Source organism: Dipodomys merriami, unplaced genomic scaffold (assembly GCF_024711535.1).
Source record: "Dipodomys merriami isolate MVZ:Mamm:240054 unplaced genomic scaffold, mDipMer1.0.p SCAF_16, whole genome shotgun sequence".
NCBI classification, from domain to species: Eukaryota; Metazoa; Chordata; class Mammalia; order Rodentia; family Heteromyidae; genus Dipodomys; species Dipodomys merriami.
The window spans coordinates 7,544,804-7,568,994 of NW_027202937.1; the positions used below are offsets into that span (position 1 = coordinate 7,544,804).

Sequence of the window (24,191 nt, forward strand, 5' to 3'; positions counted from 1 at the left end):
CCAGCCAACTCCTTTCATCCCGGGCAGGTAACATTTGGTGGCCCTGCCCCGCCGGGGAGGGGTCTGTATCTGGTGTCACAGATGGTGCAGCATTGTCTGTGGGCAGTGCCATAGAAATGCCAGCCACCAGGCACCACCTAAGATTGATTTCCTTTCCCTCAGAGCCAGGTCTTTCTTTTGTGCCACTGGGGAGCTGGAGGCAAGCTGGAAGGGGCAGGGAGAGGCACTGGCATTGTCTGGGTGCGCTTAGCCAAGCCATGAGCCCTCCTCTTCCAGTCCTCCAATTGCAGATCCTGGGGGCTGTGGCAGATGGGCTCAGTACCCCCAGGCTAGTGTCTCCAGCATCTCTCTCTCTCTCTCTCTCTCTCTCTCTCTCTCTCTCTCTCTCTCTCTCTCTCTCTCTCTCTCTCTCTCTCATTATTTTATCACAGCCATATAGCTTGCAGACTAATTAGTATCTTTTCTTTAGATTATCTCTCTCGCCCGCCCCTCCCTCCCTCCCTCCCCCCCTTCTCTCTCTCTCTCTATTTTTTTAAGTTTCCGCTTTGTCCTGAGTGTCAGTATTATAGAGAAATCCTGGGTGGGTTGGAAGGGCTGACTTTTTTCAGCACACAAAACATACATAAATAGGGGGGGAAATATTTGAATTCCTTCTTTCCCCTCAGAAAATCACATATTATTGGGGTGTGCCTTGAACCTTGTTCTGGCTGTGTGTTTTAAGATAGCCTTGGACAATTCCCCTCCCTCCACAACACACATACTTCAGGGACCGGCTGTGGGTGTTTGAGGGACAGATTTAGTAATTAGCAGGGACAGGAAGAAAGGAACATTTGCAGGCCGCCGCCCTCTTCCCCACTGTTGTGGTTGCGAGGTGGTGGAGGGGTGAAGGGGTCTGAGTGAGGATGAGGAGAAAGTTCCAGGGTGGGTGCGGGGGGGGGATTCTCAGCACCCCTGCTCCTCTCACCACCACAGGCTCCCTCAACCTCCTGGTGCGGTCACGGAATAAAGGAGCCCTGGACACGCACGCCTGGTCGCTCAGCGGCAATAAGGGTAACGTGTGGCAGCAGGCCCACGTCCCCATCAACCCCAGCGGGCCATTCCAGGTGAGTCCTTGGCCAGCCGCCTGGGCCGCCCTGTGGGGAGCCCTCCCCTGCCCGCTTGGGGGGCGGAGGAAGCCAGCAGGGTATGGAGGGCTTGCAGGTGGATGGCAGGGATGCAGCTGAACTTCCCCAACCCCTGCCCTCTGACCCCCACCTCAGATTATTTTCGAGGGAGTTCGAGGCTCGGGCTACCTAGGCGACATTGCCATTGATGACGTCACTCTGAAGAAAGGAGAGTGTCCACGGAAGCCCATGGACCCCAATAAAGGTGCCAGGGTGGAGAAGGGCGCGGGGAGGCATGCGTGGGGCTGTGAGGGTTGGCAGTGCTGGGGGGCGGGACGGCGTGTCTGTGAATGTGTGCCCACACGGGCATAGCTCGGCCTCCCCCCACCCGGCCCCCTCCTTGGGAGTGTGCAAGCTGTTCACAAGTCTCACAGCGCCTCTGTGGCTGGGGCTGAGCCCCTTTCTTGGGTCCCTATGCCTTCAGGCGTGGGAGGCCAGGTGTCCCCACACATTCTCTAAAAACCCCACTTTGCTGTTTCACCCAGTCCTCACCAGGGCCCTCTGGGGTATCTCATGCTATTGGACCCATTTTACAGATAAGGAAACTGAGGCCAATTCACCTCTGTGTGCAGGCTGAATGAACCCTCACCCCACACCTCCTCACGCCTATGCACACTGAACAACCCGACCCTTCGGGCCTCCCCCTCCCCAGCCAACCCGCCTGCCTCTCCTCTTCTCTCCTCTCCTCTCCTCTCCTCTCTCTCTCTCTCTCTCTCTCTCTCTCTCTCTCTCTCTCTCTCTCTCTCACTGCAGTGGTGGTGATGCCGGGCAGCCGAGCACCCTGCCAGTCCTGCTCGCGGTTCTGGGGGCCCGTGGCTATCTTCCTCTTGGCGCTGCAGAGATGATGAGAGCTTCTTGGCTCCCCCGACCCCGTCCCCGGCACACCAAAGTGTCCACATCTTACCAAAGACTGACCTCCCACCAGCCGGGGTGCCCAGGGGCAGGGCAGGGCCGGCCCGCCGGGGAGAGGGGCTCCGCTCCGCTGTGGGGGTGAGCCACGGACAAAGACAGAGGCCGGCCGGCACGAGGCCCTGGACACGGTTGTTCCACACACGCACACACACCCACACACTCACCACACAGAGAATATATTAAAGCACAAGTTTCTATCCGCCCTGCCAGCACCTTCTTTACTGCGGAGACAGGGGACTCGCCTGACCGGCGTCCCCAGGGACCTCCACGTGACGTGAGCCTTGTCCCGGTGACGCTTGCAGTGTTTCCGACCCTCCCCGGTCTCCTAGCTCAAGCCGAATGCCAGCCCCACGGCTTTGCCTGAAGGGAACCGGAGTGGGCAGACACAGGAGCCCCTTCCCGGTCAGACTCTGGGACTCCTAGGACAGAGGAGAGCCAAGGGTGACTTTTTGAGCTCTGTGATGGTCCCCATCCAGAGGGGGACAACAAGGAAGGGGGACCTGCTGCACTGGACTGTTCCAGAATGAGGGGAAGGGGGGGGAGATCCTTCTACTCTGTTTCTGGAACATCATAGTCCCTCCTCACTGTGCTCCCTTGGAGGGGACTGAACAGGAGATCTTGGGCCTGGACATCTGGAGCTCCTGACCCCTCCCCTCACCCCCCTGCACCAGCCACTGGGTTCCCAAGGCCACAGCCCCTCCCACCCCGACACCCACCTCTGCCCTCAGCTGGGATTCAGAGGACCTGGGAAGGCTTCACTTTGAGAGGGACAGAGGAGAAATCCTGCTGCTTCCAGGTGGATGGAGTGGGGCCTCCATTTCCTACATGTTTGGCCTGACGGGGTGCTGTGGACAGAGTGTGGATGGGGAGGGCAGAACACCCGGAGGAGTGGGCCCCCCCCCCAGTCTGGGCGGGGCTGGGTGATGGGAGTGGTTGCCAGTTTCTTTGTTCCTGTGAAGGGGCTTCCTGGCCCTTGGGCCTGGATCGGAGCCTGAGATGGACAGGATGGACTCTAGATCTCTCCTTAGCATCCCCCTCCCAGCCCCCACCCAGCCGTCTGTACAAGAGAGGAGCCCCAGCCCCTCCCAGGGTGAGTCTTCATGAGTGTGTGTGTGTAGGTGGCATGGGTGTGTATGTGCAAGCAGTCTGTGTGTGTAAGAAGTGATGTGTGTGGTTCATGGATCTGACTAAGGCTGAGTCTGTACCCTATCTCCATAGGGGTGTGTGTATGTCAGTATGCGCATCCATCCTCTCTGGTGACATCTAACTTGTGGGGTACTGGCCAGACTGCTTCCTACCCCAGTCTAGCCTCCAGCCACCTGCCCCGAGCCTAGCGCCCACCCTTTACTCCCTATGGACCCCAGAGCGCTTATAGATGACCCTGCTGAAGGCAAAGCACCTTAGGTGGGGTGTCCTGGGGCTCCTCCCGGAGCATTTGGTGGGGACAGCTGCATGGAAGAGGCCTGGAGCCCAGGCCAGCGCTGCAGTGCCAGGAAGCAGGCGGAGAACCGAGGCGCACACAGCCTAGTCTTCGCTCTGCCAGGCCTGTGCTGTCATCATCACCAACAGCTTATGCGTGGCCAGGCCAGGCTGCAGCAGAGCTTTCTCGGTACCCAACCAGCATGGCTGTCTTCCTGGCCCACCCAAGGCCTCGGTGGGATGGTGAATTATTCCAGGTTCCATCGCGTCTGCCAGGCACTGTTTCCTAATGACCCCATCTGTACGCTTGTTGTCCCAACTAGACTGTGAGCTCCTCCTCTGAGCCCCAACTCCTCTCCCTCCTCTCGCCCATGCCAGCCTAGTATGGAAACCACTCCGTGGGACCCGCTAGATAATCCTTCCCGTCCTGGCTGAGCTGCGGCCTGCGCTCGTCTGCATTGTCTGACTCTGTCCATAGACCTGGGCACAGAAACGGCTGTGTGTGAGGCGTGATGTCCCTGGGTTCCAGTGTGTGTGGAGAGGGGGTGACTGCATGCCAGAGCAGCCCTACTTCACAAAGCGTGGCCTGGGATCACCAGGCTTGTGTGCAGAGAGGCTGAGGTGCTGGGGTATGTGTCTTGTGTGCAGGCGTGTAGGGGCTGTGAGTCTGTGTGTGTGTGTTTGTGGGTGTTTTAATGCATCCCCAGATGACTTGTGTGCCCGTGTTGACGTACCAGGCTGGGTGGCCCACGAATACCCCCAGCCCTGGGGAGACCAGGCTGGCTGGATCCAGTGTCTCTCCCCAGTGGCAGCCTCACCCTCTGGGTCAGGGTGACTGAGGCATATTGTGGCCTTAAAACAGGGTCTGTGGAGTTGGCCCTCAGGGTGCTGGGACCCTTCTACCCTGTGTGGGGGGAGGCGGGGCAGCAAGGGAACCCTGAGACCACACGCTTGGCCTTCCAGCGCCTGGAATCATCCATTCTCTTCTCCTGTCCCATCCGAGTAGGGAGCCTCCTCCTCCTGGGACGCTCCTCCACCCTTGCTCTCGGTGATGGGCCTGCCCCTTTCCCATCATCCTCCTTTTCCCTGTGCCTGGCCGTCAGGTGGGCGTGGTCTACAGTGCAGCCCTAATGTTGGTTTTGAATGGCCTCTGCTCCCACCCCCTGGAAGGCCGGGCCACAGGGCTACTGCCAACGTCACCCACCCTGGCTGAGACTCCTTCCAACCCCCTCCCCTCTGTCTTCTCAAGGGCCTGGGCTAGGGACGGAGGTCCGCAGGTCCGCTTGTCTGCATGTCCTCAGCCTGCTGGCCTCCTAAGGACCAGAGAGCTGAGGAGGCCTGACTCTACCATCTATCTGTCTGTCCATCCTGGGGGATGGGATGGACAAAACTGCTCTGAAGGTCACCACAGGCTGCTGGTTGAGGCTGGATTCTCTCAAAGGCAGGGAGGCATCTCTGAGTTCGTGCTGGGTGCATCGTGTGCACGTGTGTGAGCTGTGCTTGTGGTGTGTGGTACATGCACAGCGGTATGTGTGTGTGCGTGTGTGAGTGTGTTGGGTGGGAAGATGGTTCTTTCCTGGGGAATCCCTTGACTTTTAGAAACAGATGCAGAGGTCTAACCAGTGCCCCAGAGAGATGGCACCTGTTCACCCCCTCCCCGCTGGCCCTCCCCCCTCCTGTGGCCTGCCCTCATTGCCCGGGGCCTCCTTCCCACCCTGCCCTCCCCTGCCATCCCCCACATCAGCCCATCTCAGCCCAGCGCTGTGGGGGAGCCCCTTGCCCCAGGACAGCCGGCTCACCAAGTCCTTATCCCCAACCCTGAAGGACAGGCAGGAGGAAACCACTCCAGCCCTGGGCCTCAACGACTTGGGAGAAAAGCCAGAACCCCTCTTGCTCAGGCCTGCGTGTCTGACCCCTATCCTACCACCAAGGTAAAAGCACAACAGGAGACCCCCCCACTCACGGGTGAGACACATTGGGGGGCTGTGATTTTAGTCACGTGACCCTATTCTCACCCTTTTGCCTTGCTCTCCGTCTCCACCCAGCCTCTGTTCCCCACGGCCCCATTCCCGAGCCCCCAATGTAACCTCTAGTTGCGGACGCGGTTGTTTCAATCAATAAAGCTGCAGTGTTCTAGCGCCCGGGCTCCGGCTGTGTGTGTGGCCAGGTGGGGGGCAGGTGGAGGGCGGGAGGGGGCAGACTGGGCTGGGGGAGGGAAGAGGCTGGAAGACTCCTGCAGCCTCCCAGGACAGCCTCTCTTCTTGCCACCTGAGCTCCAGGGGTCCTCGGAGATGGTGTCTCAGTCTGTCCTTACACATTTGTTCACTCCACAAGTACTGACCACTTACTGCCTTCATGGAATCTGTTTCATGGGAGAGGTGGACATTATGCGAACTCTATCATTATGGATGTAACTCAGGCTCTGAAAGAAAATGGTGCTATCAAAGAGGATTGGGGGCTGCAGGGAAGACATCTTAAAAAACAAAAACATCTGCTGGGAAGGTGGCTCAGTGGTAGAGCGCTTGCCTTGCATGCCTGAGGCCCTGGGTTCGATTCCTCAGCACCACATAAGCAAAAAGAAAAAAAAAGCTGGAAGTGGCGCTGTGGCTCAAGTGGTAGAGCACTAGCCTTGAGCTGAAGAGCTGAGGGACAGCGCCCAGGCCCAGAGTTCAGGCCCCACGACCGGACCCCCCCCCAAAAAAAATCTAACTGGGTATCATGGTGCTACCTGTAACCCCAGCACCCAGGAAGCTAAACCAGCTAGATCAGGAATTGGAGGAGAGCCTGGGCTACAGAACAAGATCTTACCTTAAAAATAAGAAAAAGTAAACAAAAAAATGTTAAGTAAAAATGGAAGACTTAGAAGGTCTAAGGAAGGGAAACAGGAGAAAGGAGCATCAAGTTAGCACGGTGCTTGAAATGTTCTCATGATCACCCCCAGATGCCCACAGTTGCTCCCCTCAAAATCTCAGCAGCCCCAGGCTGCATCCTTCCCTGGGGCCCTTGCTTTTGCTCATCTTAAGCCATGAAGGCACCTTGGACCTTTCAGAACAACCCATCCGCCAGCCAAACACCTCCGCCAGTGCCACACTGGGAGAAGAATCTCCTGATCGGCACTGCCTGAATTTCCAACCAACCAAGTCTTGGAACGAAGTCAGTGAACCTTTGTGCAAAGCCCTTCGGGCTGAGCTGTTTATTATAAGAGCCACAGGTAGCCATCCTGCCTGAGTCAGCCACTCCCCCATACACACGCACACACCCCGTCACAGTTCCTCTTTCTGACTGGCTTTACTAACAGCTTCAGCTTTTCAGGCGTTAATGGCTTCTGCTCCCACTCAGGCAGCTGCCAGCCTTTACTGACTCAACCTCTCTAGAGACTCTCCCACCATTTTGTGCCCAGCCATGGGTAATCATTAGCGTCACCTGTTGATTGGCTGCCCTGGTGTCAGGATCCACCCTGATCCAATCAGCTGGATTGGAGGGAGGGATGGTAAATATAAAACAGGGCTACCTGGGAGCTGCCATTTCTAGAGCTTACGGATTCACCCACTGGGGAATGGGTGGTAGGCACTATAAGACTCCCTTCTTTGACCCTTCCTCAAGTGACCACCCCTTCCCAGGGGCAGAGTTTTGTGATCCAAGCACCATGAGTGTCCTCCAGTTGACCTTGTCCAAGCAAGGGTAGATCTCGATGCAAACGGTGCAAGTTGGTCAGGTGACTTACAGAGCGAGAGACCTGCCACTCATGAGGACTTAACAGATGAGAAAACTGAGGCTCAGAAAGTTGATGTCGTTGCTGCTGCAGTTCATAAAATTCAGAAGGAGAAGGGCTGGGGGGTGGGGGTGGGGTGCAAATCCAGAATTCTGGCTTGGGGGGCAAGGGAAGGTTGTATATTCATCAGACTCCTCTTTGTCCCTGGTGGTCCCTTGCTTTTCTTACTCCTTCCCAGGTGCGAGGAGACGCTGGATCCCATCCTGGGTGGGGGGTGGGGTCGGGCGCCAGTGCTCTGCTACAGGTGGAAATGATTCCTGCTCCTGCTTTTCTATTTCTAGCTGCCTGACCTTTTTGCATACGTCCTTTGTTGAAAACTACTGTAACACCTTTTGAGAAAGAGGCTCTGGTATATAAATAAATCCGAGGGGGGAGAGGAAAGTCGAAACTGTTCTCCTTGAAGTCACCCCAAACCCTGGGCAGAGGCGTCTTTCCCCAGCCTTCTCCTCCTGCGTGCATCTTTCCTGGGCACTCAGCCCATCAGCGCCCAGCGTGGCTTCCTGTTTAGAGGGCAACCTGGCACCCCCCCCCTCCCCAACGTGAATCTCACCACTGAATTCATCACCCTGGCTTTTCGGCTGTTTGGATCTTCCCTAAAAATGTTGCAAGCTGGGCGCTGTGGCTCATGTCTGTAATCCTAGCTACTGGGGAGGTAGAGATCTGAGGATCCCCCTTCAAAGCCAGCCCAGGAAGAAGTCCATTGAGACTCTTTATCTCCAATAAGCCACCAAAAAAGCCAGAAGTGGAAACTGTGGCACAAGTGGTAGGTACCGCACCAGCCTCGAGCAAACATGGCAAGAATATAATGCCCTGAGTTCAGGCTCCAACTAGGGACAAAAATGAACAATTCTGAGCCTCGCACTTCTGTCAGGTCCTCTGAGGCCAGAGCTGAGCTGAATGGGCTTCCTGCTCTGGGAAGCCCAGTGGAGCTGGCCGCACAGCTCTAAGCAGACCCCGCCTCAGGCAGCCCCCAGCCCCCGACCACCACCAGCTCACTCTCATCCTCAAGCAACTGTGAGTGACAGTGGCCAGGGGCACCCCAACTGGAGCCTCTGCTCTCATTCAGAGATGTCCAGAGCAGACTGTGGGGAGAGAATGGCAGATTAGAAAGGAACATGACTGTTACCACCTCAGTTTTTGTTATACAAAATATGTGTGTAAATGGAAATGTGTGTGTTGCTTTTTTTTTTTAAGCCTGAAAGACTGGAATGTGAACAGTAATGAAATTTCTGAGGCTTCTGGCTCACATCTGTAGACTTTGTCTTGCCTGGCTATCTTTGCATGAACATGTATTACTTTTAATAACCAAGGGAGGGAAACCTATTTTCCTGAGAAAAGAAAAAGGCAAACGTCATCGGGGACGATAGATTAGAACTAAAGGTCACTTTCTGTCCATCGCATTATTTTTTTTTTATAATTATCCATCACAGAGTTTGGGAAAGGGCTCTGAACTCAAAAACCTCTTCCTGCTGATTTATTCAAATGCAAACATTCGTGCAGTTGGGCGGGAAGGGGAGAGCGAAGGACTGCGTTCCATTGACCAGGGCCAGAAAGTACGGGCTAGGGAGCCAAGTTTGAAAGAAAAGCACAGAACTCCTTCTAGAAACAAAACACAGAAGCGATGGCGTGATCCTCACAGCTGTGTGGGTGTGAAAGAGCATAAGTGTGCGTAAGTGTGCTGGGCTCACACGCGTGTGCCTGCTGTGAAGCCGCTAGCAGCCTGGCCTGTGTAATTAGCTCTAAAGCAAGCGGGTAATTGCAATGCCCTGGGTCAGTGACTGCCCAGATCAGAGGAGGAAAGGCCCAGAGGAAGGGGCAACTGCGGCTCCCCGGCCTTCCCCACTCCCCACCCCCCTTCTCCGCTCTCACCCAGACTCAGGCCTGTGTAGGGAAACTGAGGCACGGGGCAAGAGCCCTGTGGACCCTTCTAGCCGCTGACAGACTCCCCGGTGTCCCTGCTGGTCTCTGCCCGGCACAGGGGGGGGCCCTCGTTCCAGGAAGACAGCCTGGGGAGAGGCGGCCTGCACCCCGAGATGATGGGGACCGGCTTACCCCTCCCCTCCGCCGGGAGGGGGCGGGGCGGGGCCGGGGCGCAGCCTCGGCGGGGCGCCCGGGGGCTGGCCCGGCAGCCCGCGGCCGCTGGAGCGGAGCCGGCGGGCGGGCGGCTCGGCCTCGGCTCCGGGCCCAGGGGCGGGCCCTGCTCGCACCAGCGGCGCCGGGCTGCAGCGCGGGTCGGGCGGGGCCGGTGTCAGGAGCGCTGGTGGGGGAGCCCAGCTCGGGAAGCTGGGGCTGGGGGTTGGATCTGCCTGGGGGGGGAGGGGCGGGGGACAGCGATGGCCTCGCCTTGAACATTCTTTCTGGAATGAGGAACTTTCTGGAATGAGGAGCTGGAGAATTTGGAGCTCTTAGTATACATCTTGAGCAGAAAAGGTCCTGGATAGATCCCTCACCCCCAAGCACACAGGACCCTACCCTTCTAGGGGCTCCTGGGAGGCACAAGGGGGGGGGTGGGAATGACCTGCTGACCTCGCTCCCCCCCCACACACACCAGAGGGGCTGGGGTGCAGGTGGCCAGTCTCTGGGGCCCCATGCTTCTGAAGTCCCCACCTCCTGGCGCTGGACCCCCCTCCCACACAGGGGGTTCCACACATCCCTCTTGCTCGTTCTCACCCCCTCCCACCCCCCACCCCCCCACCCCCGTCTTCCTCCTCTTAAGTGTCCCTCAGCCTCCCTTAAAGATGATGGAGTCAGTGATGGCAAATGACATATAAGGAAAAGTCCGCAGGGGGCTTTGGGGAAAGTTTATTCTTTCTGCTGAAAGGAGACTCCGGAGGACTGGAGGACTTTTCTATCTTACCACCTGAACCCCCTTCCTCCTGCTTTCTGTCCATGGGCTTGACTGGAAGAGGTTGGAATGCCTGGAACAGTGGTAGCCATCTTGTGACATTAGGCTCCATGATCAAGGACAAAACCCAGCCCTGAGGATGGTAGAACAAAAAGGTAGAATGAACCTGGAGTCCCTGGATCACTGCTGCAGCCCATCCATGGAAACACCTCTTCCAAACTTCTTTGCTAGGTTCAAAATATGAGAGTTAAATTTTCTCTGAGTGACTGGTGTCACTGGGTGTCTTTGCTGTCACCTAATAGGTGACATTTAGATGTGCCCTCCACCCACTTGAACTCATTCCCATACCATGTTGCCTTCTTGCCATACAGATTAACATAGAAGTTCAGATCTCTAACAGAGACACCAAATAACTAAATAGCTAAATTAAATAGAAATGCATTTCTCTCTTGTATAACAGTCGGAGTATAAGTCATCAAGGTTTGGAATGGCCGCTTGCCATATCCAAGATGCTGATGTCCTTCGCAGCAGCTGCTCTGTCCTGTTCACACAGTCCAAGACTCCTCACCATTGTCTCACATCCAGCTGGGGGACAGAGAGGAGGTGGAAGGAGGGCCTGGCCGGCCCTTTTAAAGATCTGTCCCGGAAGTGATTCGCCCCACACCGCGCATGCATCTCATTGTCCAAAACATATACTTCATTTTAGAATGCCATGTGCTTAAGCTACCAATTTTCCTTTTCCTTTAAAGCAGTTTTATTTTCCTTTAAAGGTGAGAACAAATATTGGCGAGGGTGGACAACTAAAAGTCTCAGGGATTTTGTTTTTAAACTTATTCATTCATCCAACAGACATAGTGAATGATTCTAAATGGAAAGCACTACGTTAGGTACCAAGGCTGGGCCCCAGATTTCAGGCTTCTCTTGATCTCGTGAGAGGATGCATGCCTAGATGCCTTTGTAAACACCTGCTCCGTCCAGACAGGACTTCACACAGAAGGGGCATGAGTTCAGCCACATTACGTTTTGGGTCAGTTGTCAGTCACTCTCTTCCTTTCCCATCTTTCCCCTCATGTCCTCCCTCCCCAACTGAGCCCCAGAATGTAGAGGAAGGGGGGCCAGTGATGAGGGGCTGTAAGAGTCTGATAAATGAATGAATGAAGAGTCCAAGGATGTGTAGGAGACTGTATGTTCCAATGTAGCCCAAAGGAAATTCTTTGGTCCTAAATAACAGCTTTTCCATGACCTGGCAACTCTTCATCAAAAGACAGATCAGAAAAACAAACAAAGAAACAAACAGGGCTGGGAAGGTGGCTCAGTGGTAGAGCGCTTGCCTCCCATGCATGAGGCCTTGGGTTCAATTCCTCAGCACCACATAAGCAGAAAAAGCTGGAAGTGGTGCTGTGGCTCAAGTGGTAGAGCGCTAGCCTTGACCTGAAGAGCTGAGGAACAGTGATCAGGCCCAGAGTTCAGGTCCCATAAACAAGGTGTGTGTGTGTGTGTGTGTGTGTGTGTGTGTGTGTGTGTGTGTGTGTGTGTGTGTGTGTGTGTGTGTGTGTGTGTGTGTGTGTGTGTGTGTGTGTGTGTGTATACACTGTGCCTTCTCGAAACTGGCAGCTTTGGCCTATAATTCCAGCTACTCAGGAATGTGTATGTGTGGAAATCATGGTTCAAAGTTGGCCTTGAGCAAAAATTATAGGACCCTATCTGAAATATTACTAAAGCAAGCAGTTGCTGGGGGCCTGGCTCAAGTAGTAGAGCATCTGTCTAGCAAGTTCAAGGTCCTCAGTTCAAACTTCAGTATTACCCTCCTCCCTGGCAACAAGAAGACAAGAAAAGAGCAGTGAGGCCCTTTTGCATGTTTTGACCAGTGAACAGGGCAGACGTTAGGTTGGGACTTCTGAGATGGGTATAAAAGGGGACTCTGCTCTCGGTGTCTCCCTCCATGGGGGTTCCCTGAGGACAGATTGGAGCTCCCTGAGGACAAAGCACTATCTCCCATCAGAGTGGGGTTCGTTGCTAGCCGGATTTCTGCTCTTCTGTGCACCCCTATAAAGCTCCTTCACCGTGCGTTCTCTCACACGGAACACAGGCTGTGGGCTTCTCAGTTCAACGCAGGACAGGAATGCTTTCCCCACCCCACCCCCGCCACCCCCGAACCTCGCTGCGGTGCCGCTGATGGGTGCCCCAAGCCTGCAGATGGCAGCCAGTAATGCTCGTGGGTGTTTAAGCACCCTGGGAGTGAAGTTTAGCCTCATTACAGCTTGCTCGAGAGAAGAGCCAATTAAAGAGGCAATTTTCCTTGAGCAGTCTGAAGAATGCATTGAAATGATAGCCGGGCAGACAGGGAGCAGGCACCTCCCCCATCTCCGCTGGCCTGAGGGAGGCCCTGGGCGGCCTTTACCTCCTGTAATCTCCCAGCTAGCTGGATGGGGACCCGTTGGTTAGGGACAGGCCACCCCACCTGACACCTCACATCTCCAGCCATGTCCATGAACACACACACACACACATACACACTACATCGGCTGAACACTAGCATCTGTGAAGCCTCTGGCTCTGAGCTGCTGGGAAATTCTTCTTGAGCACTAATTGCCTTCTTGTGTGTCAGAAGTTCTGTCCATGATAGTCTTTGTGAGGAAGGAAAGCAGGAAGTTCCCTTAGGAAAAGCTCAGAGGGCCCCTCTTACTTCCCTTTTCTATCCAGGGAGTCCTGGGCCTTCTGTCACTAGCAAATAGAACAAAGATTTTGTTTTTTTTCCCCGCCAACTGGGCTGTCTGTGCTGGTCAGGAACTTGATGAGAAGTAAATAGAAGAAACCTGGTTGAAATGACTGAATCAAGGCGAATGAAGAATTCAGAATATCTCTCGTGGTCAGGAAGGGCTGGAGCATCAGGCAGAAGAGCCTTCGAGACAACCAAAACTCACCCCCTCCTCCTCCGGTCTCCATGTCTCTCTGACCCTCACAGGTCAGGGACTGGGGGGGGGGCAATGACCTCTTCCCCTCAAGCCTTACAGCAGATCCCCTTTCAAGGAGCTGAACCTCTTTTCAAAAATCCCAGGGAAGAGTTCTGATTGGCCCAGCTGTGAGCATGTGCTCATTCCTCTACCAATCACTGAGTGGCAAAGGGGTGGAGCAAGAGAAGTCCCCACCACTGGAATCAGAACAGGACTGCTGGGGTCAGTTCCCCACAGAAGGGCAGGGCCAATCCAGGAGAGGGGCGGGGCTGGGCAGGCTGAAGAGTGGGCACCAGGCAAAGGGCCCAACGGCCTGCTTTCTCCAGCAGGAGCCTGGCAGCCTGTCCAATAGCTCCTCTATCCCTGCTCCTTCATTCGAAACCAGCCTGAGAGATGTTTCTCTCCTTGCCATGATTCACAGGGTAGGGAAGTCAGGACTCAGAGCAGTTAAACAACTTGGTCAGGGTTGCACAGCTAGTTAAGTGAACGCAGTTGAGTTCTGGGAGGGAAGAAGGTATACTTCATTTGTTTGACAAGGAACAATCATACCCAGTGTGCGAAGCCGTGCGCACAGAGCTGAAGGCAAATAGAGCTAGGAAGCAGAGTTGAGTGGACTGAAGCAATCTGGGCAGGCTTCCTGAAGAGGTGGAATTTGCAAGACCAGGTGGGGTGGTTTGGGCTGCTCTGGAGAGAAAGCGCTTGGAAGTAGGGCTGGTGTACCGCAGGGGGTAGGTGGGGAGGGGTGGAGAGGCTCTCAGGCATGTTGTCAGCGGGCACAGAGGAACCCAGCGCAGAAAGGTAGGTGCATATGATGGAGCAGGCTGGACTCTACCCTACTGGCTTTTAAAACAGCATTGCTGTCTGGAGACAAGCCAGGTTTCTGGAAGGTAGTTTCCCCATGTGACAGTGCTCAGGTAGGCTAAGGGGAGGGACACAGCAGTGGGTATTGAGATCTGTGCCCACCCTGTTGCTCCCCAACTTCGGCTTGGGAGCTGAGGTTCCTTGGGGGAAGCAGGAACAAAGCACGGTTCTGCAACTGCATATAGTAGGTGCTCAACAAAGCAGAGTAGTACAAATCAGGGACAGTGTTCACAGGCCTTGGATGTTTGTTCTGTGATCTTCAGATTCCAGCCTCCTGAGTAGCTAGGATGACGGGCGTGAGCCACCAGCGCTAAGCAATTCCTACATTTTTGACGAATCTGCAAGGTAGACGAAGTCCAGATAGAAAATGAGGGCATGGGGGGAGGGGGGAGGTCTGCTGGTTTCCAAGCCAATGTCTTTGACCAGCAGCCCCTGTGGCCTGCCTTGTGGTGGGGGGGAGGGGAGAACCAGGCAGAGATTGGAGTTGTCCGGCCTTCCCCAGCGGGCGCACTGTGCAGGGGTCTGTTTGGTTCTCTCTCCTAGTAGGACTCTGTTCAGCCCTGTGCAGGGAAGGAAGGAGGGCCAGGGACCCCCAAGAGGCTGCCTTGGCCGAGGGATCCCACGCTGGCACAGGCTCTTCCCCATAGTCTGAGGGTGGCGGCCCGCCGCAGTGGGCAGCCTGCTAATTAGGACCCGGTCTTTATGAGTCACTATTCCGAGATGTCATTTTCTCCACTTGGGGTTGGGGGTGGGAGTGGAGATGGCACACACAGTTGTTTTTAATTACATTTGGTTTGCTAATTTCTGATAGAAAATAAATATTTACCGGGAGCCATATTTCTTCATTTCACGCCAGCTGACTCTTGAGTTTTATCGGAGCTGGAACGAGCACCCCCACCCGTGCTGGAGTGACACTTGGGAACCTGGGGGAGGGGGCAGGGAGGGGAGAGAGTTGGGAGATGGAGAGACAGGGGGCGGGGCGGCTTCTGTGGGTGGCAGGGCCAAGTTCAGGCGTGGACAGGGTGGAAAGGCTGAGGACATGAGAAACTCATCCGTCCCCATGCTCAGGAGCAGAGGCCCCAGGTGTGGAGGCTGGAGGCCCAGGGGGTCCCAGCCCTGGCCATCAGGCCACAAGCCTGTTCCCACCCGAAGGTGACATCGAAGGACCCTTCTGCTTGCACCCCCCGGTGACTCCAGCCCCCAGTAGGGCCTCCTTTCCAAGGACCGGGATAGGCAGGAGATTGGAAACGTCCAGATGCCTCCACCTGGCCTTTGAACGCTGGGCTGTGGAGAGGGGAGGGGGGGAGGGGAGGGGAAAGGAAGAAGGAAACGGGATTGGGGAAGAGAAGAAGGGATGGGGGGGAGTCTGCTGAGAATCAAGGACTTGAGGATTTCAGGGGACACACCCACGGTAGCTTTCAGATGCTGGGAAGGTAGAGGGGGCCGAGGGCCTCTTAGTTAAGGGCTGCAGTGGAGCAAAGCTTCTGAGATCACTCTTTGCTTTGGGGGTGCCCTGTGCTTTGGGCTGCTTCATAGTACCCCAGGCCTCCACTCCTTATATGGCTTTCCACCCAACCCAAAGTTGCCTGAAGCGATTGCTAGAAGTCTGTGCACACCTGCGAGAAGTTGTCCCTGACAGAGAAGCTGCTAACCGGGCCGGGAGGAGCCTCGGGAAGAGGAGGTAGAGCCAGCAGAGTCTGAGTTGAGTAGTTTTGGGGCCCCCAAAGGGAAGGGAGAGAGATCAGGAGATTTGGAGACAGGAAAGCAGAGATGCGCCAGCCCCCAGCCCAGTTTCTAAATCCATGTTAACCATGACTGTTGTTTTTTTTTTTCCCAATTACATTTCAATTTAGCTCAATTACTTTTCCATTATTGTTCAAGCGACTCGGTTTTAATTGAGGCTGCTGGTTCTTATCTCTCTCGTTCTCCCCCATACAGGGAGGAGGGAGAAGGAGGGTCGGGGTGTGTGGCAGGTTGGGGGAGGCCCAGGAACCCTGAGCGACTTCAACACAAGATCAAACCCTTGAGAGTGGCCAACCAAATCCAGAGGAGCCGCAAGGAAAGAGCTGTGAGCAGGACACTGCCCAAGGACGGCGGTCCTGTCTCCACGGTGCCAGTCAGCTGTGACCCGAAAATAATGTTTGTCTTGACTCCTTGAAGAGAGTTATGTTCACATCACTTTCATTACAGTGTGTCGTTAGAGCAGTTCTATTTGATTATTAGTTATTGTTCATCTCTTTCTGCGCCTGACTTATAAATTAAACCTTCACATAGGTAGGTATGGACAAGGGGGAAAAAAGTATATACAGGCACTCACTCGGGATCTTGTAATACATTCCGACTGATAAACAACAGCCATTGTAACCGATGTCTACTTTTTCCCCCATGTGTGTGTGTGTGTGTGTGTGTGAGAGAGAGAGAGAGAGAGAGAGAGACAGAGACAGAGACAGAGACAGAGACAGAGAGAGACAGAGAGAGACAGAGAGAGACAGAGAGAGAGAGTGTGTGGTGGTGGTATGGGATTTGAACTCGCAGCCTTGCTAGGCAGGTACTCTGCCGCTAAGCCACACCTCCATCCCCAATTCTCCGCTGGCGATTTTTAGGATAGGCACCAGGATAGGAAACAGGCAGGAGTTGCCTGTTTTGGCCTTCATGCAGTTGCTGGTGTCACAGTCCCCGCCACTACATCCAGTTTCCTCAGGGAAGCGGGAGTCTTGCTGATTTTTCTGCCTGAGCTGGCCCAGAACCATATCCTACCAATCTCAGCTTCCCAGGTAACTGAGATTACAGGCATAAGCTACTGGCTTCTGCTTTCCTTGCCACGTTTGTATTAGTGTATATTATATGTGCAAAGGGGTTTCACTGTATACACATATACACACACACAGGTACTGTGAGCAAATTCAGTCCTCTGTTCCTCTAAGATTTATTTAATCCTCAGCATAGAGACAAACATGATCCTATTTCCCCCAGGCAGTGACCTGTCCTCTGGGGTGCAGTAACACCCCCAGCAAAATTGGAGAGCTCTATGGAAGGAAGAGGGGAGGCGGGCACACTGACGGCGGAAATGGCTGGGGCTAGGCCAGGGCTGAGGGAGGGAGGCCGGCGGAAGGGGTGAGGCTTGGAATGTATTGACATTTTCCTTCCACACACATTTTACTTTATTGGAAATAACAAACTCCCAGAAGAGATGCGAGGATAGTACAAAGAATAATTTTTTTTTCTTGTTTTGAACCATTGGAAATACAGCAGATGCCCTCTGACCCCTGAATTCTTGAGTGAGCCTCTTCTCCCTCTGAGCCTCAGCCCGCATTCACGTCCTGACAATTGTTCCATCCCTCGTTGAGGCTGGCCAGCAAAGGGACTCAGTCATGAATCACGCCTTCCGCTCGGTTCAGCTGTCTCCACTCACCGAAACGGCTTTGATCTCCCCCAGGCTTTCAAAACTTGCACACGGCTCAGGATCACAGGCTGGCTGTTTTGTAGGAAGTGGCCCCCACCCCCACCAATGCAGATTTGTCTAACGGTGATCAGATCTGAGGTAGGTATCATTGTTCAGGAAGATGAGTATCTCAGGCATTAGTAGCATCCCAGTCAACTTTCAATGTGTCCCATTTCTGGTGAGGTTTATTCCTAGAAAATACATTTTTTGAACACATGCACACATGCCGATTTGTGATTGACTGCCAACATCTCAGAAAATGAAAGTTCTATCATGGCACGGGTGGCTCATGCCTGTAATCCTAGCTACTGAGATCTGAGATCATAATTTGAAGCCAGCCCAGACAGGAAAGTCCATGAGACTCTTATCTCCCCTAATCACCAAAAAAGCTGGAAGTAGAGCTGTGGCTCAAGTGGTAGAGTGCTAGCCTTGAGCAAAAGAAACTCAGGAATAGCACCCAGGCACACACACACACACACACACACACACACACACACGCACACACACGCGCACACACACACACACACACACAGAGTTTTCTGTAGCAACATTGCAACTCTTCTGTGAGTTTGTTTCAAAATTTAAATACTGAAAAAAAGGAATGAAATGCTTGCTGGAGGAAAATGTCAGTACATCCCAAAGCACAAGGTAAAAGAGCTCATTTTCCAGGCAAGCCTCCTCACTCTTGACCTTGAACTTCTCAAGAATTCTGCAGCTCCAACCAGATCTGCACATGTTACAAATAAACCCAGACTGGGCACTGGTGGATCACATCTGTAATTCTAGCTACTCAGAAGGCTGAGATCTGAAGATTGTGGTTCAAAGCTGGCTTGGGCAGGAAAGTCTGCTTACCTCCAATTAAGCACACACACACAAAAAGCCAGATGTGGAGCTGTGGCTCAAGTGGTAAAGTGTTAGCCTTGAGCAAAACAATAAGTAAGAACACAAGACTGAGTTCAAGCCCCAGCACTTACACAGAAAAAACAAAAACAAACAAACAAAAACCCTCTATAACTGAAAGGAGGTTTTTCCCAGGAACTCCAGATTGGGTCAATATTTAGAAATCAATCAACGTAAACCATCATATTCACGGATCCAATTATCCTATCAAACTGAGTGGATATGTGTTGTTTCAAATTGCATAATCATTGAAGCTCAGGATGGGTAATGAGCTGAAGGCCCAGTGCCCCTCTCCCTTCCTCCCATTTCCTTCTGAGCACGCCTATCCCCAGGGTGGCCACTGACCCATACGGTCTTGTTTTGCCACTCTTGTACCCTGTGTTCCCCGGGAGCGGGGAAGCTCTGGCCTGCAGACTCCCCAGGGACATGATAGGACACACGTATCAGGTTTTCCCTCAGCTGCCCAGCCCATCCGCCCGTACTGATATACTTGTATGGCTTGTACAGTAATGATGTTATAAATATCCAAGTGGACCTGGGCAGCATTAAGAAGGTTGGCCACTCCATCCGTGATGTATTTTCACACGTTTTTAAAAGTTGATGTAAGGGCTATCATGTGTCATGTGCGATCCTGCTCATTACTTTTCTCCAATGTTGTATGTGGACATTCAGAAAAGGTCTCAGAAAGGTTGGCCTTGGACGATGATCCCCCTATCTCTACCTCCTAACTAGCTGGAATTATAGTTGTAACCCACTATACCTGGCTGTTTGTGAAATGAGGGTTAGAGGGATGTTGTCACAGCCTTCTGCCTGGTTTGTAGTCTTCAACTCCAATCCTCCCTACTCCCAATCCTCCTGAATAGCTGGTGTTACAGGAGTACACCACCATAGTTGTCACTTCTGCTCCAGGCCTGGACTGAAGATGTTAAGGTATGGAAGGTCTCCAATTCCAGATCTGGAGCCTGTGGAGAGGATGGTGACATGGGAATGCATCGCTCTCGCGCTCTTGCTGGGAATGGACAGACGTGGCAGGAGAGAACCCGGGGCCATGGCAGGAAGGACTTCCTTCCATGGGGGGGAAGGGGGAAGGGGGGCAGGAGACCACAAGGTGAAGATTCTAGTGCAGGTGGAGTTCAGTGCTGGGAAGGATCTGTGTAAGCATTTGATGGGGATCCCGAGGGGCTCAGGTGGGCCGGGGAGGGGCAGGCCGCCTTTCCTGTGACGAGTCCTGTCCATCCCCAGAGGAGAAAGCGACCGGCTAGGGGTGCGGGTGGAATAGAACCCGCCCCGTGCCTGTGCGTTCATTGCTGTTGTGGGCCTGACCGAGGTGGCAGGGCCCCTCATCAGGGCCACGGGGCAGCTGTCTGCCGTCGGGGATCAGATTCTAAGGCAGGAACGTGAGTTTCCACACAGCTGCTCCTCATCATAGTCAAGGCTCACTCCAAGAAGCCAGTTAGGGCCCACTGGGTCCCCCACCCACAAAGCCTCGGCAGGGTGGGTGTGGGGCCCGTGGAAGCCACGTCCATCAGCCTCCCCCTCCCCCCAGACCCCAGGAGCTGACAGCCCCAGAACACCGTTAACTACTCTCTGCTAAAAAAAAACCACACAACTCTATTAAAAATAACAGCGTGATCTAGTTAATTATTCTCCATAGCAAGTGAGGGAGGGTAGAAATCAGTTCACCCAGCCCCCAGCTGTCAGATGGAGTTACCTAAAACCCCACTTTGCGCTTGTCACGGAACCCACTCCCCCCCAGCTTTCAATGGCTTCCCAGATGACCCAGGACAACCTCTGAAATAGATTTTGAGGTCTCCCCCGTCCTGCCCTCCCTACACCCCTTGCATGTCCTGCTGGTAGGCCACGGGTCTGTCTATGCCATGTCCTGTGTCTTTCTTCTTCAGCTCCTTTGAGACTCAGCAGCTCCGCTTTCCTCCATGAAGGCTTTTTTTTTTGGGGGGGGTCAGTTGTGGGGCTTGAACTCATGACCTAAGTACTGTCCCTGAGCTCCTTTTGCTCTGCCACTTGGAGCCACAGTACCACAGCTTTCTGGTGGTTCATTGGAAATGAGATGAGAATCTCATGGACTTTTCTGCCCAAGCTGGCTTTGAACCATGATTCTCAGGTCTCAGCCTCCTGAATAGCTAGGATTATAGATGTGAGCCATCAGTGCCTGGCTATCCCTGAATTTCTCTTCCTTCCTTCCTTCCTTCCTTCCTTCCTTCCTCTCTCTCTCTCTTTCTCTCTCTCTCTCTCTCTCTCTCTCTCTCTCTCTCTCTCTCTCTTTCTTTCTTTCTTTCTTCCTTCCTATCCTTTTTTTTTTTTGCCAGTCCTGGGGCTCTAACTCAGGGCCTGGACACTGTCCTGAGCTTTTGTGCTCAAGGCTAGCACTCTACCACTTGAGTCATAGTGCCACTTCTGAGGTTGGGGTCATTAATTGGAGATAAGAGTCTCAAACTTTCCTGCACCTGGCTAGCTTTGAACTTCCATCCTCAGATCTCAGCCTTCTGAGATCAGAAAGTGTGAGCCACCAGCACCCAGCTGGCCTTGAACTCTTGATCTTCCTAATTCTGCCACCTGATTGCTGGGAATCACAGGCATGCGCCCAGCTGGAGGTCTATTTTCTAGACCAGAAGCCGCCTCATCCCATGTACCCCATGGAAGGCCCAGGAGAGACTGTGCTAGCCTGGAGTTCACCCCAAGGATCACAATCTTTTGTTCCCTGGGGTTGTTTGTTCTAAGACTTAAAACCCAGTTGATAGGCACTTCCATGGCCAAGATTTCAGAGATCTGATGTTCATGGATCAAATCACACCTGTAATCCTCACTACTAGGGAGGAGATCTGAGGACTGAGGTTCAAAGCCAACCAGGGCAGGAAAGTCTATGAGACTCTTATCTCCAATTAAACACCAAAAGGTCTGAAGTAGAGCTGTGGTTCGAGTGGTAGAGAGCTAGCTTTGAGTGAAAAAGCTCAGGGACAGCATGCAGGCCCTGAGTTCAAACCCTTGTACCAGCACAGCAGGGGGGAGGGGGAGAGAATATTTGAATGGTTGGACAATTTCCAATTCTGATTATAAATTAAAGCCAGCTCCATAGAAAAGCCTGCTGAGCCAGACTGTGTAGATTTGGGGGTTCAGGGCCAGGGTTTCCTCACTGGCTTCCTGAAGACAAGCTGTCACATGGGCTATTAAGAGAAACTCACTGGGCAGACACAGAGCACCGAACAACAAGAGCAAATTCTAAGAAGACAAGACAGATCTGGTCTCGTGTCTCCTTGTGATGTCCTTTTGCTGCCCTGGAGCACGTCCGCTCTCCATCCAGAATCAAGTCCCTTGACACTCCAGCCGCCTCGGTCTGCAAGCTCTCAGACACTGTGCGAAACCTCCGGGGCTGGGTATACATGGCCAGGAGGGCTGGGGGAACGTGTGGCCTGTGGGCTTTGGAATCGGGCCGATGGGGAATACACATGGTGGCGGTGGTCAATCGTGTTTGCTTAGGGCAAGGGTTCACACACGTCCTGCTGAAGTTAATAAGATTGAAGAGCGAGACGAAAAACACTCCTCAAGGGAGATCTTTGGTAGCCTTCATGGGGGGGGGGGTGGGAGAGACCTCAGGGACCAGGGCTGAGAGCAGGTGTGTGTCCTTCAGTCTTCTCTCTCCATTTTCCTTCCTTCCTTCCTTCCTTCCTTCCTTCCTTCCTTCCTTCCTTCCTTCCTTCCTTCCTTCCTTTCTCCCTCCCTCCCTCCCTTCCTTCCTTCTTTTCTCTATTTCTCTTTCTCTTGTTTCTTTCTCTTTCTCTCTCTCTTCCTTTTCCTCCCTCCCTCCCTTCCTTGCTTTCTTTCTTCCTTTTTCTTTCCTTCCCTCCTTCCTTTCTTGCTTTCTTCCTTTTCTTTCTTTCCCTTCCTTCCTTTCTCCCCTCCCTCTCTTTCTTTCTTCTTTTCTTTTCCTTTCTTTCTTCTTTTCTTTTCCTTCCTTCCTTCCTTCCTTCCTTCCTTCCTTCCTTCCTTCCTTCCTTTCTTTCCTTCCTTCTTTCTTTCCTTCTTTCTTTCTTTCTTTTGCCTGTCCTGGGGTTTGAACTCAGGACCCGGGTTGTATCCCTAAGATTCTTTTTGCACAAGGCTAGCATTCTACCACTTAAGCCACTGGCCTACTTTCAGCTTTTTGGTGGATAAGAGTCTCATGGATTTTCCTGCCCATGCTGGCTTCAAACTGCAATCCTCAGATCTCAGCCTCTTGTGTAGCTAGGATGACAGGCATAAGCCACCAGTGCCTGACTTCTGTCTTCATTTCCTCTCTCCTCTTTGAGCCTGGAACCTTGTGCTTCCTCCCTCCCTGACTAGCACACACTTGAGCAGACCATCCTTTTTTTTTTTTTTTTTTTGTCAGTGGTGGGGCTTGAACCCTGGGCCTGGACACTGTCTCTCAGCTCTTCAGCTCAAGGCCAGCGCTCTGCCCTTGAGCCACAGCACCACTTCCGGTTTTCTGGTAGTTATTGGAGATGAGAGTCTCATGGACTTTCCAGCCGGGACTGGCTTAGAACTGTGATCTCAGATCTCAGCCTCCTGAGTAACTAGGATTACAGGCGTGAGCCACCGGTGCCTGGCTCATCTTTCACCCTCCCCCCCTCCCCCCCTCCCCCGCTCCATCCTTCATGATGAATATCGATTCTTGAATCTTTTCTTTAAAAAATTCTGCTGTGAATTCCTCCAGCCTGTGTCCTTCGTCCTGCAGGCAGGAGGTGGGTGTCAGGGTGCACTTCTACGACGCCCCTCTGTGTTTATTGTATCCTAGCCGCTGGCAGCTGCCACCTCCCCCATTCCTCCCCGGAAGCCATCCCTCCCTGGGACAGGAGCACCCACAGAGCGGCTCATGAGGGTCGCCTTGGGTTGGTGTGGGACATCCCATCAGGGGGATCTGTGTGGATGTTCAAGTCCCCATCACATACACACACGCGCGCGCACACACACACACACACACACACACACACACAGAGGGATTGTTTTCTACAACATTCCTCTGCCTAGGAGTCTATTTCCAGGGAATCCAACCAGAGATAGAACCTGGTGTGGAGGGGAAATACCTCATCAGCTATCCAAGGCCCCATGTTTGTATGTGCTGGGATTTGGGTGGATTTCAAGGTGTTGAAAGACAGTGTCAAAGGCAGGCTCGCCACCACTGCAGAACTCCCATGCCCGGTCCCCACTACCTGGCGGGGGGGAGGGGGGGTTCCACTCTGACACATGGGACTTTCTGACACACTGTACAGAGGGCAGAACAGCACCCCCCCACGCACACACACACTGTGGGTAGGGTGGGACAGTGGTGGTGGCACAAGGGCAGGGCTGAGAGGCTTGCTTTACCCCAGGGGACAGAAAGAGAAATAGTCCAGGAAAAACACCAGACACAGAGACTGTGGCTGGGGATGGTTTCCTTGGGGAGCTGAAGGTTGGAGGGGGCTGAGGGAAAGAACCCCAGGTGAGCCGGAGTGGGATGGGAAATTTCTCTCTTTCCTTGCTCCCCTTCTCTCCCTCCTCCTCCCCTCCCCCCCCTGTAATGAGGCCTGTTCATCCTCCAACCTTTACCTTCACCTCCCTCCCCATCTTCCCAGAGTGCACCCCGCTGCCCCCTCAATAAACTGCAGACATTGTGCCCCCACTTCCCCCATTTCTTTGTTGGCCCTCAACTGCCAGAACCTCAGAGTGTGTGTGGCCTAACTTGAAAACAGGGCTGTTCGCTTGTGATGAAGAAGAGGTAAGCCAGTGCAGGTGGCTCAGGCCTGTCATCCTAGCTACTCAGGAGGCAGAGATCTGAGGATCATGGTTCAAAGCCAGCTTAGGCAGGAAAGTCCATGAAACTCTTTTTTTTTTTTTTTTGGGGGGGGGGGTCCGGTCATGGGGCCTGAACTCTGGGCCTAGGCACTGTCCC

The 24,191-nt window shown here is 53.7% G+C and overlaps 1 protein-coding gene across 2 annotated transcripts in view; it reads left to right on the forward strand.

The window, feature by feature from the left end:
* The window catches only part of Mdga1 (MAM domain containing glycosylphosphatidylinositol anchor 1), a 45,052-nt gene extending 39,420 nt beyond the window's left edge, over positions 1-5,632 (forward strand). Inside the window, exons 15-17 of one of the 2 annotated variants that reach the window (XM_070023849.1) lie at positions 973-1,103; positions 1,260-1,368; positions 2,286-5,632. In XM_070023849.1, coding sequence (XP_069879950.1) covers positions 973-1,103; positions 1,260-1,368; positions 2,286-2,353 — 308 coding nt within the window. In that variant the 3' untranslated portion in view covers positions 2,354-5,632. Of the gene's footprint in view, positions 1-972; positions 1,104-1,259; positions 1,369-1,916 lie in introns of both variants that reach the window. The other variant, XM_070023848.1, reaches the window with a different exon arrangement.
* The last annotated feature ends 18,559 nt before the right edge of the window (positions 5,633-24,191 follow it).